Source organism: Abramis brama (assembly GCF_963993115.1).
Source record: "Abramis brama genome assembly, chromosome: 11".
NCBI lineage: Eukaryota > Metazoa > Chordata > Actinopteri > Cypriniformes > Leuciscidae > Abramis > Abramis brama.
In genome coordinates, this window is record NC_139973.1 from 2,000,001 (window position 1) to 2,021,526 (window position 21,526).

The 21,526-nt window shown below is 36.8% G+C and overlaps 1 protein-coding gene across 7 annotated transcripts in view; it reads left to right on the forward strand.

Moving 5' to 3' along the window:
- tox2 (TOX high mobility group box family member 2) overlaps positions 1–16,875 on the forward strand; it is a 129,716-nt gene extending 112,841 nt beyond the window's left edge. For all 7 annotated transcript variants that reach the window (XM_084129109.1, XM_084129110.1, XM_084129114.1 and 4 more), the window contains 4 exons: positions 7,757–7,837; positions 12,125–12,499; positions 14,255–14,391; positions 15,893–16,875. In XM_084129109.1, coding sequence (XP_083985235.1) covers positions 7,757–7,837; positions 12,125–12,499; positions 14,255–14,391; positions 15,893–15,935 — 636 coding nt within the window. In that variant the 3' untranslated portion in view covers positions 15,936–16,875. The remainder of the gene's footprint in view (positions 1–7,756; positions 7,838–12,124; positions 12,500–14,254; positions 14,392–15,892) is intronic.
- The last annotated feature ends 4,651 nt before the right edge of the window (positions 16,876–21,526 follow it).

The window sequence follows — 21,526 nt, forward strand, 5'->3', positions numbered from 1 at the left end:
TTGCATGTCAAATAAGAGCACCTGCCTCCGTGACAGAGAGAGCGCGCTCACGACTGATATTCTCTCGCTCGCTCTCCTCTTCTCTTTCTCTGAGAGCTGCTGTGTCCTTTTATTTGCAGTTAATTTTTGCCTCCTTCACTCTCCCCTCTTCACCATGAATCTTCATTTTGCTGCTGACACCCTTGAATGTGAATTCCTCATTTCCTGGGCTCTTTTTATTTATATCTGTTGCCTGGTGATTCGATCATGCTGAGAATACGAGATTAGCCATCACCCGGCGCCCTTCAATTCCCCCTCAAGGACATCTGCTCTCACAAATGTTATTGTTTGTGCATTTTAACCCTTCGTTCGCTGGAAAACTCCAGGCTTGGTTTGGTTTTTCTTCACAAATTCCTAGCATAATAAGGCTTGTCCTTGGGCGGCGGCGTCTGTTTGTTGTGTTTATTTACTGGGATAACAAGGTGACTCTTTCTCTCAGTTGGGAAGGGATTGTTTCTTCGTGACTCGACGCATCTGTTCTGTGTCGCCGGAGCTGATGAGGTCATGTGTCCCTGAGGTGCGTTTAATTCGCTGATTAGCGCTGGTTATGTCATCTTTCGGTGAGATCATCACCTGCTACTAACGTTTGGCCCAACTGGACGCGTGGAAAGGCAAAGTTTTACACTTCGGCTCTGTTTCAATCCCTCGTGAGCCGCCTAACCGGACAGCATGTTCATGCATCTATTATCCATCCGTCAATCCAATAATGAATTAATTCAGTGTGTTACTTGCCATTTTATTGAAGTTATTTGCTAAATTTAGTTTCTGTTTTAGTTACTTTTTTTCAAAATAGGCTTTACATTCCCCATTATTATGGAAATTTGTACACTTTTTTATGCATAAATATGTCCAGATATATTTGTGGACACTTCTCCCACACTTCAAACTTAATAAAAAAAAACAACATTTTAAATAATGAATAACTATTTTTTTTTTTTTTGCATTGTGATATTACCATTCAAATTTAGCACCCTGTAATGTGAAGAATTGTATTAAAAGTAGAAATGTTTATATATAATGGAAGCAATGGTTTAATTACCTTTTCTGTATGCTGATTTAAATAAAGTTAATTGAATTCCAGTATTTTTTCTAAGGGTGTATGCGATGAGCTTCAGTGCTCATATTAATCTTGCACAACATTATGTTTCCCATCCTCAAAGCGCAGTATTGTGTGACGAGAGCGGAGTGGGAGGAGTCACGAGCCGCGGCTCTGATAGGGCCATTAGTGGATGATTGATAGGCCTCTGCTCCAATAGATGACTGTCATTTCTTTTAGTGATGGCCCTGACCTGTCAGTCATGTGAATGATGAATATGTTAAATGATGTAGAACCGCGGTGACTGAACAGGCATAATTCCAGCCGCCCTCTCAACCGCAGGCAATAAGCCCTCATTCCCTAACATTTATTTACTGCTTAGAGAAGCTCCAGAGCTCCAGTCACACCCCGTTCATTAAAGAGCGGCTCTGCTCTTCTGCACACACACAAACACGGCCCACTGGCTTTTTACAGTTTATGTTTTGGATTTATTATATATATATATATATATATATATATATATATATATATATATATATATATATATATATATATATATATATATATATATATATATATATATATATATATATATGTGTGTGTGTGTGTGTGTGTGTGTGTGTGTGTGTGTGTGTGTGTGTTTATTTTTTAACTTTTTTTCACTAAATCTCAAGAACATTTCCAGATATATTCTAGGCACGTACTTCATATTTCATCAAAAAAAAATAAAAAAATATTTTAAATAAACATTACCACTTTTTGCATTGTAACATTGAGAATTAGCTTCGGCTAAAATGTTGTAGTATGTAACATGAGCTTATGTAACATACTTGTCCCTATTCAAATAAACTTAAATAAAAAAATAAAAAAATAACATTATCATGGAGATTTATGATCCCCCCCACCCCCCATTATTTAATTTTATTTTAGTATTATTATTATTTATTTATTTTAGATATTTTACTTTGTATTTTATGCATAAATCTCAAGAAGTTTTTTTGTCTTTTTTTCCCATATTTTATTTAAAACTTTTTTTTTTTTTTAAATAAAGATTAACCATTACCCATTTGTTTGCATTGAAACATTATTATCATGAATATTCTTTATGCATACATCTCAAGAATATGTCCAGATTTATTTCTGGACACTTCTCCCACACTTCACATTTTATAATAAAATAAATTCATTAATTAACATTTTTTTTTTTATTGTGCTATGATTATCATCAAAATTGATCACCCCCTCCTCCAAATTCTTGTTACTGAAATTATTTAATATAATATATTTAAAATGTTTATATATCAAGGAAGCAATAGTTTAATTACCTTTTATTCATGCTGATTTAAATAAAGTTAATTGAATTCCAGTATTTTTTAGCAGTCAAATGCATTACGATGATTGGCAGTCTGAGTGTGTCATGTGACCCGGACATGATTTCATGTTTTCCTGTGCTTGTGTGTGTAATGATCTTGTTCTTTTGTGGGAATGTCACCGGAGCGTCGGCCTCATTAATTATCAGGCTTTGCTCTTCTGGAAGGTCTGTGGGATCGTCCAGCTCTAGATAATAACGTATCAAACTCAACTTGTGTTGTTTCTCATCCTGTCACTATCAGCGGCATCTCTGTTCTTCAGATTCACACAGAAATAAAGAGTTTTGACATCTTCTGTCTCCCTTCAGCACGATATCTCCCTCTCCCCTCCGGGTCTGAGCCCGTTCCCCGTGTCAGCGGGTCTCACGAGTTATTGTCTTCCATAATTAACCGGTTATCAAACAAGAACATTTCATTAAGGTACAATTACAGCTAATTCTGCGGGGGGGCGAGCGGCGTGTCACGATTAAGACACCAACACATGCTCCCGTTACTTCTAATTCATAGCGACCTGCTCCCTCTCTGACGGCTTCAATTGCTAATGAATCCGCTCACTTTGGAATAATTAGACATCCTTAGGCATGGTAATTTATTTAAGAGCTGCTGTCGTTAGGGCCACTCATTAGTGGAGGTTAAATTAATTTGAAACCAACGCTGCTGGAAGCTCCTTGGGAGTTCATTACGACACAAAACCACGCCACCCCGTTCAATATTTAACTAGCAACACGCGAGGTCACAAACTTGCGTTCGCTGAAGGTATTCGAGAGGAATTTGAAGTCATTTTTGTTCTGCTGGTTAAACTCCTCAGTGATGATGGCTCAAACATGCTGACAGATTATTTATATCATTTGAAACAAGCGTTTTCTATAACGCTGCTTTGACAGAATATGTAAAACAGCGCTATACAAGTGAACTTGAATTGAATGGAATTGAATAATTATATAACTTGAAGTGGCGTCTCTAAATTCACACTCACGAATCAACTATTTGATTGTTGCACTGTAAAATAGAAACTATATATACTAAGAATTGCAAATTAATTAAATGCATACAAATCATGAAATGCATAAAAATCCATGTTAGACCAACAGAATTGACCGTTCGCAAAGACCCGCCCCCCTTAGTTACTGTTGCTATGTCCGACAAGCCACGCCTCTCTCACACACAACGCAGAGAAACACACATCGTGGAGGAGAGAGGACACTGACAACACACTGAGACAGGACAGACCAGCTTACTTATGATATGAAACAAAGTCTCAACTTGGTTGTTTTTAACGAAATTTAAACAATAAATACTGTTCTGTGGCTCTTTAATGTGTCTGACAGATCGCTCAACCGATCATCTCTTCCTTCTAGTTCATTTATAGCATCAAATAAACATGAATGAACATAAGAAGGAATGTTGTTTTAACCATGGAAAGACGTCAGTAACAAAAATGGCGGATTCGGCGGATTATGATTGGTCAGATCGCCTGTCAATCAAACTCCCAACTAGTCAAACATAATGGTAGTCATCTAAAAGAATCTTGCTGAATATTGCTGCAATGTTCAGGGTTCATGAGTTCATACATTGCACTATGAATAAATTATGCGGTTACTGTTAGGGGAGTTCTTTTTTATTTTTTTTAACACTTTATTTTGATGCTTCCCAACAGACATTCTACTGACTATAAGTAACTTTGCAACTACATGTCAACTTATTCTCCTAACCCAAACCCTAACACCTAACAGTCTACTGATACTCTAATGAGAGTTATTATAAATAGAGACATAGAGTTGCAAATAGTGCACAAGATCCCGGGCCCTATGCTTAGGGCAGTCCTGATGGGCCCCCATCTTCCTATGATAAAATAAATAATAAAAACTAAAATAATATGGCCTCTCCTTGATGTTTATAGGGTAATAACTATTAACAATTAACTGTAATGCTTATAGTAGCCTGATAATGTCTCATGTGTGCATATGTCTAGACACACATTTCAAACCTCCTTTCCCACCATTCTCTAGCTTACTTTACTGTGGTTACTAAGTTTAAGCTAAATGATATTACAATATTTATATTGTATATATATATATATATATATATATATATATATATATATATATATATATAACACCCAATGTAGGCTATAAAATTGCTAATTATTGCTAATTTTAGATATTATAGGCTTTTTTTTTAGCAATGTAGGCTATTATAATGGTGTGTTGTATGCAAACAGTTTATTTATTTAGCCTTTACCTCAGATTACATGTATAATCAAATTATCATCTGAAAGTATATGAAGAGTTCAGATGAAAAAGCCTCTAAGTGCCATCTGAAATTTTCTTCTAGAATGATAATTTTGATCAAGCTCGTATATTTAAGTTCAGTAATTTCACTTAAATGACAATTAATAGGTAAAAATTTGAGATGGCACTTAGAGGCTTTTGCATCTGAACTCTTCATACGTTCTGCTCTTTCAATGGGTCGTCTCAGTTCATTTTTAGCATTAACAATCGCGGAGATATTCAAGCAGTTTAGCACTATATATTCCGTGTTCTAGTTTGTGCTCACCTTTCTTTGAAAAGAAGTCAGTTACCAATTGTTTCCCCTCATTTTGTATTCTTTCCTTCTCCTGTCTTTCCTTTCTTTTTTGGTGGCCTGATTTGGCTTTCTTTGAGAAAGACATTTCTACAGCACTAAATGCGTGCAGATGGACTAAACCATTTGGCGCATTAGCAAGGGGTGGGACCAGTCAGTCAGTCAGTCAAGCCAATACACTAACTTTACATTTCATCTGACATTCATTATGAAATTTAATTAGGAAATGAAAATATCCAGGTAAAATAAAATAAATTCCAGACTTCAAGGGCCCTCTCTCCCCGTGGGGCCCTGGTGATCAGTACTGGTTTTACCCCCAGTCCGACGCCAACTTGCAAGTTGCCTGTTCACACGAAGGACGATAACTTTAATAACTATAAAGATTCACACCTTAACTATAAAGATAATGGCACAGAGAAACCATATCGTTGGAATTATTTTCAGAAGGTTTTTTCCAGCGGATGAACAATAAAAACAGCCAATCAGAATCCATCCTGATCTCGAGCTCGAGCATTTAAAGCGACAGAACGATATTGACGCTATATAGTTATTGTTATAGTTATCATCCTTGGTTTGAACGAGCCTTAACCTTATAGTCCAGATATCTATACTATATATAACTAAACTAAATATACGGATACCAAAATGATTGATCAATTTATTGTATTACTAACTGAAAACGTGAAATCTGTCATTTTACATTTAGTGAACGAACAAATTCAAATTGACGAAACAAAATAGTGTTACTGAGGACGGTTGTTGAGAAAATGTAAATGAATGCACTTCTCTCAACCTTTCCTTTTTTTCTAGTTGTCAACGTCTTCGGCTTTCTCTAGTTCATTGATGAGAATGTTAAACAGTCGTTGCTGTTCGTTTGTTAAAGTCGGCATGGAATGGAAGTTGCGCTCGTCTTTTCTTCATCGTATATCCGAGTGAAACGCTTCAGGAACAATAAGAAATGTGGGCGGGGCTTAATTTTGTCCGTGAGGAATTGATTGGATGGTTGTGGTTTGCTATTGGCTAATCTCATGTGAGTGACAGGTTATAGCCCCGCCCACATCATCAGAGAAGAGATGCTGCAAGAGGAACTTATTCTCATTCAAGATTATTAACACAATAATGATGTGCACGGATACATCATTTATAATAATGGTAAAAACACTGCAATATTCCATATAAGAATGGGATTGTCTATTTTGATTTTTGAGAAGTTTGCTCTCCATATAATCGCATCGCTGTCTAGGAGACAGAATTGAGATATTAAAGAGATCTCATCTGTGTTTTTATCTTCCTATGGGACTGCAGCCATATTCATCTTGTTAAGTCACATCGCTTTTTTCTCCATTTGCAATTTAACGTTGTGCCTGGAAGCAGCGTGACGTGTTTTGTCACCGATTTAAAGCGTGTTTTCCCTCATAAGATGAAATGGTTCTGATGTCCGCCCCAGTTCCAGAAGGGAATTGGCCGCACTCGTTGCCAAAAAGAAATGGAAACCGTAATTCTGGGATGTGAAATGATTGACAAGCAATTACATTAGCCTACATCGCATTTCATTCACTTTGTGTGCGTTAAAGCCAGGCTTTCTCCCTCCACAACCCCCATCCCTTTCTTCTGTCCTGCTTCTTTGATGTGGGATGTACACTTATAATTCTCCGTGTGTGTTTTAACGGACTTATCAATATGAAACCCTGATATTTAACCCTGTAAAGACTGGCATATGAAATAATAATCAGAAAAATGAAGAGTTTATTAAACCTTTAAACAAGTTTGCATGTGTTTTTTTTCTTCATATATCATATTTGATACATCAGGCTTTTATGGCTGAAATTGTCTGATATAGTGAGAATATGTAGGGGAAAAAAAGCTCAATTTTATTCTGAGACTCAAATTGAGAAAAATATGCAATTTGGTTCAGATGCTGATATTTATATGGACAAAAAGATGAAATTCTGATGCTTGTTATAACAGTAAAGCTCATACTTGCATAAAAGCATATCAATATCTGTGAATAATATGTCTTAGTAAGATGATATTTAAATGCTTAGTTTATAATCAAAGCTCTGTAGTTTTAAAACATATAATGCAATACAATGATGATTGAGAGATGAACAAAGAAACCTTCTTCAAAAGCCTGATGATCATATTTGACACTCATGATTTTTCTAATAAATTATGTATGGATAATCAAGTAAACCAAAGCTGCTTCAGTCCAGTTAAAATATTACTAACAATATCAAAGTTATTATGTTTACTTGATAAAAATCAGTGCTGATTTCGGATCATAAAGACACGTGAAGCTCGATATGAAGGATGTTTGTACAATTAAACTTAAAGACTTTTGATTGACAGTCTAAACTGTCAGTCAGAGACAGAAGGACTGGAGGAGATTGACAGGTTTATCAGATCATGTTCATCATTTAGAGGCTTTAGAAATGTGCATATCAAATATGAAACTAGCTTTATGTGGTTAAACATGTAGTTACTGTAGTATTGACGGCTGCATTTACATGCAATAACTTTTTCCTCCAATCTGACCTAAAATTAGCCTAGACTGGACGTGATGCTCAGCTATTGCGTGTTTTATACGTGTTCTGTGTAGATGCATGAGGTTGAAAGGTGTTGACGTGACACTGGTCAGGTGCGAAGTGAAGGTTAAGTGCTCATATTCTAGCATTGCGCTCATGTCTGTTTGTGTGTTTATTCACAGTTGTGTTTCGTTCCCTCACAGGCATATAAACGGAAAACAGAAGCGGCGAAGAAGGAGTACCTGAAGGCCCTGGCAGCGTACCGAGCCAGCCTGGTTTCCAAGGTAACCGGACGGGTTCACGTCTTTGGGTCAGCGCTAATGTTGGGGGTGCAAACATTAGACTTAAGATTTCAGCACAACATTTCAAGGGGAGAGCTGTCAGCGCAAGAGTGCTTGTGTGCGTGTGTTTTAAAGGGATAGTTCAAGGAAAAAAGAAGATTCTGTCATTTTTATCTTCATGCCAAGTTCATAATGTGACTTATATTTAGTCTTAGTCTTATATATATATATAGACTTATATATATAGACTTTTCATCATTTTGTTAATTGAAATTAAAATTAAATTAAATAATTAAAAAAAACATTTAAATAAAATAAAATAAATGAAAAATAACATGAACGAAACAAAAAAAAGTTCTAAAATTCTAAAGTTCTAAAATGACTTAACTAATATAGACTGAAAAGAAACTGAAGAGGATTAAAGCTAAATACAAAAAAAATAGCACACAATAAAATGACTAAAATTAAAATTAAATCTGAAAATATAATAATAAAAGCTACAAAATTTAATAAATACTATAACAGCATCTAATTAATCCTAAAATTACACTGACACACATAAGGTGTGTCCCAAATGACACACTATATGCACTCAACCGTGTAGTTTATTCATTGAATAAGATTATGATGTCATTCAACATCAGTCTGTTAGCCCCTCCCCCTCCGGCATATAAGGAAAGCTGTGACAGTTCATAAACATTCCACACTTTGTTTCTTTTTTTTTCATTAACATTCTATTTGGAATTTTCAGTGTGAACACAGAACTTATACTACAGAATGGCACAGAACAGCGCACAAGTACACTAATTTGGAAGCACCTTTAGTCATAGATCATCGATCATAAGCTCTATTCGGACGGGACTAGTTTAACATGGAGAGGAGGGGTAAAGTAATAATTACCAGAGCTTCTCTGTGACTTTAGTCCCGTCTGAATGTGCATCTCAGTGATCATGATGGACAATGTCAGTAAAGATTATGGCGACATTTACCTTCAGTAAAAAGGTCTGGAGAAATAACCTCAGGTAATACTAATCCCGTGCGAATAGACCCACTGTAAATATGTACATAAATATTTAATCATTTCCAGTTTAAAAGTAGTTTCCCGCAGTTTTTCAAGTATGGAGACGCTTGATAAAGCATCAGTTGCGTTCTAGTCGCTGGAACGAGTCTGTGGCAAAACTCAAGTGTTTCACACACACCATTCAGATCAGAAGAAGATCGACAGCACTTGTTAGAGGAACGAAACATCTTTTAGCGTTAGATAAGTTCCTATTACCAACACAATCCAATCTGAAGTTACTTAATACATCGTTCGACCGGACATAACTGTTTTATATATATAAATATAGGTTATATGTGCTTGTGCACGTGATATCAGGAAGCAGCGTAACACACACATAACAACAGGAGTGATGGCGGAGTGTAAATCGAGTTACTCTCCCACTTCTGCTAGATTTACTGAGATCTCTTATCCCGTGCGAATTGCCCATTAATATTACAGACGTCCTGTGGTAAAATTACACTCCATCTACCCTGGTAAAGTTAATCCTGTCCAAATAGGGCTTTAGAAAATAACCTTGTAAAGATACTGCAAGAACTCTTCTTTTTAGTCAGCCAGCTTTGGAAGTAAAAGATGACAGATTCTTCATGTGTGTGTGAACTCATTCTTCATGCTGTCGGCACGCTCGTATATACATTCCCCAAAACAGCATCATTAGTTCAACCCTAACCATATTCGTCTCTGTCATGTTTCTGCGGTCACTAACCGTTGTTTTAATCTATCGGATTGCTCGGCCCTGCCGGCATCACGCATGTGCGATCCATAAATCGATAGCAAATTTGCCAAAGTGATTTGACAGACTCAAACGAGCAGAAATCAGCATGATCTGTCGTTTCATTGCATACGTTCATCTGCATAATAAAAAGCTGCGATTTCAAACCACTAATTTTACATTCATTGTTTCTCTTTTGAAAAACGCAAATTGCATTTTCATGCTAAACACTCTCTCTTCTTTTCCATACCTCGCTCTCTGAGCTCCTTGGCCCTAAACAAGAGCGTTGATTAAGCCGTGAATACAGTATTCATCAAACTCAGAGGCTTTTATTAAACGCCTTTCTCATCCTTCATTGCGTATAATTAAATATTTCGTCAAAATCTGTTTTTGGCAGATGCTTTGCTTGATGTGTTCGTATACTCTCATGCATTGAAAAGGAGGAAAATATGATAGAAAAAACTTGGTCTAACTATCAAATGCACATCGTTTTCACGGCCCGAAACTTGAAACATACACTCGTGAAAAGAGGATGACTCTTTTAACGCATAAATTAGGTTTTTATGCATAATTAAGACTAAAAGAATCGCTGGGAAATGTGAAGTTTGAGTGTTTAAACTCGTGCACCTGGTGCTATTTTATAGCGTGATGCATTATTGTCTCAGTAGTTTTATATAAATAAGGGTTTGTGTAAAAGTACATTTTTACTATTGTATTTTTAAAATCTGGATCATTTGTCATCATTTTATCCTAAATATATCAGCAAAAAAAAAAAAAAAAGTGAAACTCTCAGTTTGTAATGTTGCTTAGAGGTTTTATGAAATATGAGGCGGTTAATGGCGCCATAAATACCAGTATTTTTTCTCGCGAAGCTTTTGAAACCGATCATATGGTGTGTGATGATGTACGTTCGGGACCTGGACAATCTCCACTTGTTTAATTTAAAGAGAAATGTTTGAAAATGTCCCGAAGCAGATGTGCTGGCTCAAACAGTCACGTCCACATGCTTTCTTCCTCGTTTGGTTTCTCTCGGTTCTCTACGGACACAGACTCAGCCCTCAATCTTTTCATGTTGATCAGTTTAGATGTTCTGCTCAATAAATATGAGGCATTATGAAAACGCCACGATCGTGACAGCTGATGAACACGGCCGACTGCCCATCACGCGCTGGCATTTGAAAAACATATTGCCATTTACGATGCGTAAAACGGTAATGAAACAATGCTCTGCTGTAAGCGCATGCTCTCAATTTGACAAATCAGAGATAGATGTGTTCGTGCGATTGGTGTTTGCTACTGTTTCTCACTGTGGTTTTCTGCTGTTCTAAATACTGACACTTCGGTTTGTTGCACGGCCTCCAAAATAATGACGCTCATTTAGGAGTCATTGAAGTATCACCTCAAATGTTTAACCTAAAATATATGCAAATGAGAGCTCTATTAATGTGATCATTTGATGAGAAATAATTGAAATCTCTGACTTTTGATTGCATGCTTCGGGAAATCCATGCAGTTCTTCTTGAGATCTCTTCTAGAGGAGATTTCTGGGATCTTTTTTCTCTCCCAGAAACATCTGAGATGCTGGAGACTTTATGTTCTAGCTCAGTGATGACTAGGAGAAACAAATGAGATTTCATTTCCATTGAAGCAAAAGATGCTCTTCTAAAATCATGTTGAAAAACGTGATCATAAAGTTTTGGAGTCTGTGTCAACACTAAGAACATCTCAAATTGTGATGTACTGTGAACTACTGATAATACTGGTAATATGTTCGTATTTACAATATTAAGCAGCACGATTAATCGTTAAAAGATGGCGATCTCGATTGATTCAAACACCCACATGATCTTATTCCTAAATGACAGTGATTCGGCATCACAGTATCGTTATTTCTGTCTTACAATCATTCAAATTATCACTGAAGTTCTGGGATAAAAGTTTATAGTTGGGATATAAACACTGATGTCTATAGAAGCGTTAAAAAAATATATATAAATAAAAATCACCATTTGAAAGTCACACGGCGCTTCAAAAAACGATTGTATCGATTACATCGTTACACCAGTAGGTGGCGACAAGTGACTGTTAAAAATGTATTAGTCATTGAATCATTCACTCAATCCTATTTTTTTTTAAACAAAAAAAAAATTAACTCAAATGAAATATTCTTTTAAATAGACTGCAGCAAGTAAACTTTTTCAAAACCTCTAGTAAATTATATGATATTTTGTTTAGTTGTCAAAAAAAAAAAATCATGATTCTCAATTTATCCAGAATCGTGCAATCAACTTAAACTGTAAATGATTTTTTGAAGTTGAAAGTAAAGATCATGGAGTGCGTTTTACCATTTCAGTCTTTCTACTTGAAAATGTCACGTGTGTGTCCTGCCATTTATTTTATGTGTGACATTTACTAGCAATTTCTTTTCTTATTTTTCTTATTTAATTTTTCTTACCATTTTTTTCCATTTTTTTTTCAGTGTAGATGCATTTAATGATGTGCATTTTCCGTCCCTCAGACCTACAGTGACCCGGTGGAGAGCAAAAGCGGCCAGTCTAGCCAGCCGTCGTCACACATGATGGCCCCCAACACCCCCCTGTACAGCGTCCCGCCCCAGCCCTCCTCCCCGTACCCCTTCCCCCTCTCAGACCTCCAGAGCTACGCAGCGGGGGCTCCCAGACACGGCCTGCCCCGCTCGGCCATGCTGCCCGCGCTCAGTGCCTCCCCCCCAGCCTCCTTCCAGATCAGCCCCCCCCTCCACCAGCAGCTCTCCCTGCACCAGGGCTCGCTCCTCAACCAGCCAATCCGCATGCAGCAGGTGCAGTCACAGCCAATCATCTCTCACCAGATGGGCCTCCAGGCTCCGCTGCACTCCCCACCCCCAGGACAGCAGGTTAGCGTGCATGCTGGGAGACGCCACACGTGCTTGTGTTTATGGGCTGCGATTGTGCCATGTAACGCTGTGCATAATATCTGACATTACACTTTACAATAAGGTTCATAAGTTAACTACATTAATTAGCATGAACTAATAATGAACTCCACTTATGCAGCATTTATTTATCTTTGTTAATGTTAATTTCAACATTTACTAATACTTTCTTAAAATCTTGTTATCATTAGTTAATGCACTGTGAACTAACATGAACAAACAATGAACAGCTGTATTTTTATTATCTTACATTAACAAAGATTAATAAATACTGTAACAAATGTATTGCTCATGGTTAGTGCATGTTAACTAATGAACCTTATTGTAAAGTGTTACCGAAATTTCTATATGCATGTAATACATTTGCCAAAATGTGCAGTGTAGGTACTGACCCACAATGCAATGCACTTCATTTCCAGTGTTTATTAGATTTTTTTAAAAATGCAAATAAGCCCTAGAAATGTTTAGCATTGCATACTACTTCATTAAATAAAAGAGTGTACAATACACAGCATAGGCTATATTGCACACAAAATTCTATTTAATTCCAAACATGACCATACAGCTTCATGTACTAAACGCCACGCTTGCTTGTGTTTCTGAGGTGTGATTGGAACAGCACACTACCGTGTAACATTATGCATAGAATAAAAAATGTGCACTGTACAACCAGAACACACTGCAATAGCTACTGTATCCCACAATGCACTGCTCTCAACTTGACCTTCCATTTCCAGTGTTTGTTTGATTTTTTTTTTTAAATGCGATGATAATTGAACACCATTTGCTCAAAGATAGCACACTACCATCAAACATTTATCACTGCACACTGTTCATGTACTACATACTCTACATGTGCAGTGAACATTATGGCAGTATTTTTATGTGAAGAAACAGTGATACACATGCAGTTTATACCTCCTCGTTTATGTTTAGCACACTGGTATCGCTCAATATTAATAGCGGTGTTCGGAATCAAACCTTGTTGGGAAAATGTTACCAAATGAAGTTGAAAAAGGACAGGTCGTGTTTTGCGTGCGAAGTGAAATGAAATGAGATGAAGTGAGAACTGGGGTGGAGGATGTGTTGTTTTGGAGGTGTAGTCTCTGTGCTGAAGACGTGTGTGAAGTGAAGAGGTCTGATTTTCAGTGTTTAGCACCTTCCTACAGTCGAGCAATAAAGACAACATTTCAGAAACGCTTTTGAAAAGAAGCGAGGAACAAATGCCAGGTTTAATTATTAGATTTTATTTTTAATAATATGCTTTACATCTACACTTTATTTAATCATTGTTAACACTTTACAATAAGGTTCATTAGTTAATGTATTAACTAACATGCACTAACCATGATTTGTTACTGTATTTGTTAATGTTAGTTAATAAAAGTACAGCTGTTCATTGTTAGTTCACAGTGCATCAACTAGCGTTAACGATTTTAATAAGTATTAGTAAATGTTGAAATTAACATTAACAATAATAATAAATGCTGTATATGTGCAGTTCATTATTAGCTCATGTTAACTAATGTACTTAACTAATGCTAACTAACGAACATTATTGTAAAGTGTTATCTAATAATTTGTATATTTTAAGTATGTACACACACATCAGGGTCACACACTTGCATTGCATTGGCTAAGCATTCATGTTTGCATGCTTGCATATGCTTCTGGCCTAAAAATGCTAATAAAATGTGTGTATTGTGTCTCTCTCAGGGATTCTCTCACTTACAGTCGGAGTATCAGAAGAGTGTGGGGGGGTCTCAGTCTCCTGGGGCCCCGAACCCGGTGGGCCAGAACCCCGACTGGGACAGCGAGTACTGCAACCGGGAATGCGGCGGAAACCACTGCAGGTAAACAGCGCATGTGTGTGTGTGTGTGTGTGTGTGTGCTACGGTGTTAACTGTGTCTGTCCCATGAGACGTGTCATAGTATCAGGGGACTCTGTGAGTGTGTGTGTGTGCAGCATGTGTGGTTTCAGAGCTGTGCGCATGAATTATTTATTGTGTAATATAACAATGCAATGCAATGCAAAATAAAATAAAAACCACAAACAGACAATAACAAAGTTAAAAGACTAGTTCACCCGAAAGTTATTCACCCTCATGTCATTCCAATCCAGACATTTAGCAGAATGTTCACACTGCTCTGAAAGCATTGACAAAAAACAGGACTCGTAGTCCGTACAAGTCTTGAGCTGTTTTCTGAAGTAGGGCTGCATGATATATTATTATTATTATATATTTGAAATATTATCACAATATCAAAATGCTTTTCACATATTTGTTAGACCTTGAGAATGAATGTAAACTTTGTTTGTTCACAATTAAACTCCACAGAGCAGCTACCTTTTAATTCAGGGCCTCGTGAATTTAATTAAGCTTTTAAAATGTAATCAGATGAAAATATAATTAATCTACAACAAAACATTGCATTTTAATTTTGTCAAATAAGATGCTGCACGACACAACTGTATAAATGTAAAACATGGATGAAAAAAAAATATCTCGGTTGCATGATGTTCCTTAGAAATAATAATAGTATTAATATTACTTTGAGAAGTACGTTTTATTAGTTTATAAGTTAAACCGAACTTTTATTTTGACGGTTTGTCGTGAAGATCTTGGTTTCAGTGTGTATTTGACGATAGTTTTCCTAAAATAAAACGGTTAAAAGCTTGTGACTCTAATGATGAAGTTCATGTGTTCATCTCCTCATATATTGAGACACAGACACTGAAAACACTGTGAGCGACACATGCATGATTGTGTGTGTGTCAGACGAAACTATAACGATTAATGCGATTAATCGAATCCAAAATAAAAGTTTGTTTACATAATATATGTGTGTACTGTGTATAATTTTCTTAAATATATGCATGCATGCATGTGTGTGCATTTATATATGAAAAAATAATTATGCACAGTACACACTCATATAATATGTACACACAAACTTTTATTTTGAATTCGATTAATTGCGATTAATCGTTTCACAGTCCTGAATCATGCACTGACTGACTGTTGTCGTGTTTATTTCTGCTATGTGAGAGGCTGTTAGATTAATCCAGAGCTTACCATCATCATTACTGACGTCGATATTGATATTGTTTATTGCCCAGCCCTACGAGAGTTATTAGCATTGCACAAGTCTTATGGATTACTGTTATGATGGTGGGGCTTTTTTTTTTTTTTTTGGTGAAATTCGTTCAATGGATTGGTTTGAACTTTAGTTTGGAGTGACACGAGAGTGAGTGAATGACGACACAATTCTTATTTTTGGGTGTCATTTTTCTTGGGTGAAGCTTTTAACGTTTTTTAACCTGACACTGATTTGTTTCTCATTGTTTTGCAGCGGCAGTATGATAGGCAGGGATAAGCCACTCTACCTCACTTGAAGAAAAACAAGGAGAACGGAAAGAGAAAAGATGAAACAACACCAGGGAGTCCCCCCCGCACCTCTCCACCCTTCCCAGAAATCATCAGTTTCCCTCACTGTCATTTTACATTCGTTTTTAGAAGGATGTGTGTGTGTACGCGTTCTGAAGACTACTAGTGATCCTTTCATTTTTGCCAAGCACTTAAAAATGTACAGGCCTCTGCGCCAGAGACCTCAGAGAGCACTCACCCCGTCTCTGAATAAACTTAAAAGAAAACAACAAAAAAAGATGTATATAACAAAAACGAAAAGGAAAAAAAATAAAGCAAACTACCATTAAACTGGCCCTCAGGGCGAATGAGCTTTAACTATAACAGAGGAAAACTCTCCTCTTAGTTTCTCAGTTACTTTCCTCCTCGTCTCATTTTTGGTTTATTTTGTCGTTGTACTTTTTATTTATTTCCTGCTTGCAACATAGCTCTTCTTTTTGGCCAAAAAAACAGGTCCGTTACTTTAGGGAAAAAGTCTCTTTCGAGTCTCTGTGAATTTTAGGCAAAAAAACAAAACAAAAAAAAAACACAAAAAAAACATAGACAAGAAAAAAAAAATACTCAAATGGAAAAATTGATAAATACAACTTCTTTTTGTAAATTTAAAGACCCGTGTAAGGTCTTTGTTGATCTGTCACAGTGTGATTGTAAATATCACTTTTTGGGGGGTCAAATTGGGAAGATGAAGTCCAGATATTTTTTCTTCTTTAATATGACTTATAATTCATTGATTTGTATTTTAAATGGTATTTTGTGAATGCGTGCTGGTGTGAATGGGCGTGTGTGTGAGTGTATTTGTGCGTTGTGTAAGTGAACAGCCTGTGCAGGTGATTTCCAGAAGAGTGTTTCCACACACCACGTACACAATCTTGCATTAAAATCTGTGCTCACTGGTGTGATTCCCCCTCCCCCCCCAAAAAAAAGATCTATGGCAAAACCCATGACAGACTGCATGACCTGGCTCTCCATTTAGGCTCCGCGTTTTTGATTTCAAAATGGACTCCGAGATCGCAAACGCATGGTCTAACGAACTTGTGAAGCGATTTGTTGATTTCCTCTCAGGTTCTAAATGTGAAGCGTAAGGCCCCGATCACACCTGACGCGTTTTTTCAATTGGTTTCTTATGGCAGTGAGCGTTCTGCGCGCTGTTTATGCGCTTGCTGTCCTCGCGTTTTTGCAGTTGAACGACGTCATCGCGTTTTTTTCCACTGTCCAATCGAATGAATGGAGAGGCGGGCTTTCCGATTTAGTGATGAAAAGCCACAGTTGCTTGAACGCCGATGTTGCTTGAGAGTGCGATGATGGAGGATAAACTTGTGGTGCTCTCACGGGTTACCAGGAACAATAGACTGTAAAAAAATATGGACGTAGTGTCCGTGACGTCACCCGTAGGTTTCTGAAGACCGTTTTTGAAGCCTAAAGTGGGCGTGGCCAACCGTCGCCATCTTGGCAGCGCGTCACTCCCGAATTTATTTATTTTTACAGTCAGACAATGAGCTGAGGTAACGTGATGGCTAACAGACAGCAGACAAACGGCTAATGATGACTAGTGACCACAGCAGCGGGAATCCACCTGTCACTCAAAAGTGGACACCCTTAATTATGCAGAAATTTACATTTACATTTAGCAGACGCTTTTGTCCAAAGCGACTTACATATTAGGACTAAATTAAGCGAGTCATCGTGAAGAGGCAAAAACAACGCACGAAGTGCTCAAAATACGAAGTTCAGGCATTATTCAGAGTAGCATAAGCCAGATAAGTGAGGATTTAAAAGGAAAAGGAATTTTTTTTTTTTTTTTTTATAAGGTTAAGTGCTAGCGGAAGAGATGGCATTTTTAAGGCTTAATATAATTTAAACGGATGAGTTATAAAAAAATTCACCCCCCACACAGTCGTCATGAAGGGCAACATTAGCTATATAGACCAAAGCCACTTTTTGCTCCAGGCTGTAAACATGTTTTCTGCTGTAAAGTTGGGCATTTCAACATGGAGGAGATGCAGATTTGACTCACTTCTGCAGCCGGGCTCTAGTGGCCAGTCGATGAATTGCCGTTTAATTCACTTCCGTGTTGGTTTCAAGAGAGAGACAGGGAGGTTGTTGCCGCTTGGCTGCGCCTCGCGTTTTTGCAGTTGAAAAAAAAAGCAACTCCGAGCGGAAAAAGCGCCCGACGTCATCGCGTTTTTTTCCACTGTCCAATCGAATGAATGGAGAGGCGGGCTTTCCGATTTACCGATGAAAAGCCACAGTTGCTTGAACGCCCGGAGAGTGCGATGATGGAGGATAAACTTGTGGTGCTCTCGTGGGTTACCAGGAGCTTAACGACTTCACGATCTGTAACTACCACAACTTTAACTGCGAAGTTTAACACACCGTTGCCATGAAAAACAGAGCGTTGCTATGGACGCAGGATTCTAACCGTAGAGACGGAACGGACTATTTACTTTAGCGGAAGCAATATAATCGTTTTTAAATCAATAAACTCCTTTTTAAATCAATATTTTGTGGCAAATTATTGATTTATTTGGTAGGTAGCCATGTGATAAGCGGCTCGCGTCGGGGTCCTGATCAGCCTGTCGGGGTTGTATTCGCTATAACAACCGCCTCGCTCTACATTATCCCTTACTTAATAAAAGGCTGATTTGACGTTTACTTGATTGACAGGACAGCTGTTTCAGTGGTTGCCTAGCAACATAAAAAACGCAGCGCACCGCTCGTTCTGTGTGAAAAACGCGTGGTGTGATCGGGGCCTTATGTTCTGAAGGCGCCTCCAGATTCAGGTCAAAGGTCAGAAACATACTTTACACAAGTACACAGATGTGAACACACACGTTTAACTGTAACTATATCATTCAGCAATATTCTCTTGAAACTTTTCTCCACCGTGACAGTAATGAAGAACATGCACCGCATACTTCGGTTGTGCTGAATCACCCAGACACATCTCACATCATGTACTTGAATAGAGTTCGTTTCAAGTCTAACGCAGTTGTTCTATTGAAACCCGGGTCATTTCTTTTGCCTGGTCTTGACTGACATTAAAACCACCAATATAACATGTAAAGGTGAACTATAATGTTCTCAATGTGAGATAATACAGCACACAGTAAATTAAATCAACAGTGGGTCTATAGTTTTCTAGTAGCTTTTGCTAGATGTTCTATTGTGTTGATCTCATCTTTAAGTTTTGTGGGAAAAAATTAAATGCATTTGATCATTTAGTCAAACGTTTTATTTTAATCTTTTGTTTTTTTTTCTCTACTGTAGCATACTATTTTTAGTTGAATAAAATAAATAGTGTACAAACCTGCCAATTGTAGTTATTTTATTTGTAAAGTCAGCAATGATAATTATTTTAAAATCGTTATCAGCAAGTTGCCCATCAGTTAATATTTAATAATGTTTAACAGGTTTCTATTTATGAACAAAATGAGATCAATTTTGCTTATAACTACAATATTTGAATTTTATTGTTATTTTGTTTTTGGATTATGATTATGATGATGACCATTGCTTTTATTTTTTATTTTTACTTTTTTGAATACTGTATTTTTTTTCTTTCCTTGCCAGCCAGGTCATTTTGTGTCACTATGCCTTTTTGTTTCATTTTGTCTGTAATAAAAACGTTAAATAAGAGATTTGTGGTGTTTTCTTTATTGACATTCATAACGACCACTTCCTTTAGAGATGCACCGATATCAAAACTTTGGCCGATACCGATAATTCTTTACACTTGAAAGCCGATAACTATGGAAGCTTGTTTCCGTCACAGAATAAAAGATAATTGCGACTTTTTATCTCTTTATTTCTCAGAATTGCGAGATATAAAGTCAGAGTTGCGTGAAATAAAGTCGCAATTGCGACTTTATATCACGCAATTCTGACTTTATAACACATAATTGCGTTTATATCTCGCAATTCTGACATCTTTTCTCAGAATTGTGAGATATACTAACAATTGTGAGATATAAAGTCAGAATTCTGACTTTATAAGATGCAATTGCGACTTTATTTCACTATTCTAAGGAAAAAAAAGACAACTTTTTTTTTTTACCTCAGAATAGTTTATATCTCACAATTCTGACTTTATAATACGCAATTGCGACTTTATATCATGCAGTTCTGACTTTATATCTCCCAATTGCGTATTATAAAGTCAGAATTGTGAGATATAAACATGCAATTCTGAGAAAAAAGTCCGAATTTCAAGTCTATTTCTCGCAATTGCGACTTTATATCTCATAATTCTGACTTTATAACACGCAATCGCGACTTTATATCACGCAATTTTGAGAAAAGTCAGAATTGTGAGATTAAAAGGTCGCAATTACCTTTTTAAATTTTTCACTCTGTGGCGGAAACAAGCTTCCATAAATAACCGACATATCGGCCGATAAATCTAAATCTTTATATAATTTTTGAGAGCCTGATTACAAAATCAAAAGTCTCATCATTAAAATCCATGTCCCAAACACACAATTATAATGTTCTCGTTATGATTTTATCTAGCCGATATGACAGACATGTTCGCTTCACTGTATTTTCCTTTTTTGAAGTGATTCCAATCATATTTCAAGCAATTTAAAACCATCATGTTGAACAGTGCACATCTGAAGCGTCTCAGCTGAAGGAAATGATACATTATTTATCAGCTTTAATATATCGGCCACATTTTCTTACTAGGCCGATACGGATACAGTGGCCGATATATCGTGCATCCATATCTTCCTCTATATGCTGATGATATTAGCTTAAATGAATTGACCGATCTGAAAACATGCTATACTTTTGTTTGCAATGGTCGGTTACTTTACTGTTATAAAAGAAATCCTCTGTCTAAAATGAGAAAGAGAAAAGTATTACGCTATAACACACATGAGTCACTCACACAGCAGGGAACATGAATGCTAAACGTTTCATGTGTTTTTACTGCAAATCAACATCCATACGGTGTGTTTTAGCGGACTCTTGGACATCTCTTGGTTATTATGGTTGATTCTAAAAGTATAGACCAACATTTATCATATTATGATTTTTTATTTTTTAAAGCAGTTGACAAGCAAAGCTATACAGTAAAACTGCCTCGCCGCCCTCCATTTATGTTTTATTCATATTGCGGCGGGTGTTGAATTGGCAGATAGATCATTATTGAACAATTGGAAACCAGAACCGCCATTCCGTGCTGAGACGCACATTACGAGGAATATCTCAGTCATATAATCTTAATGAAACATACGGCGGTGGAGATGGAAAGATGTCGTTTCACTGTGCAATTGTGTGCGTGTTATTGTTTGTGTGTGTGTATTACAATAAAGCAACAAGCAAAACCTTGATATTTCATTGCATGAAGCACCAGGAAGGAGGCCAAAAGTTCAACTTTCCATTGGAATGATGAGATATCTTTAATATTACAATTGCATCAACTACACGATGAGATTAAATAGAGATGTTATGTCCCATGCTTTATTTTTCCTGAAACCTCAATAATCTCCAATGCTTTTCCTCTAGATTTGCCATGGTACTAAAGTCATGCAATCAAAAGTCAGTCATTTTACTTTAG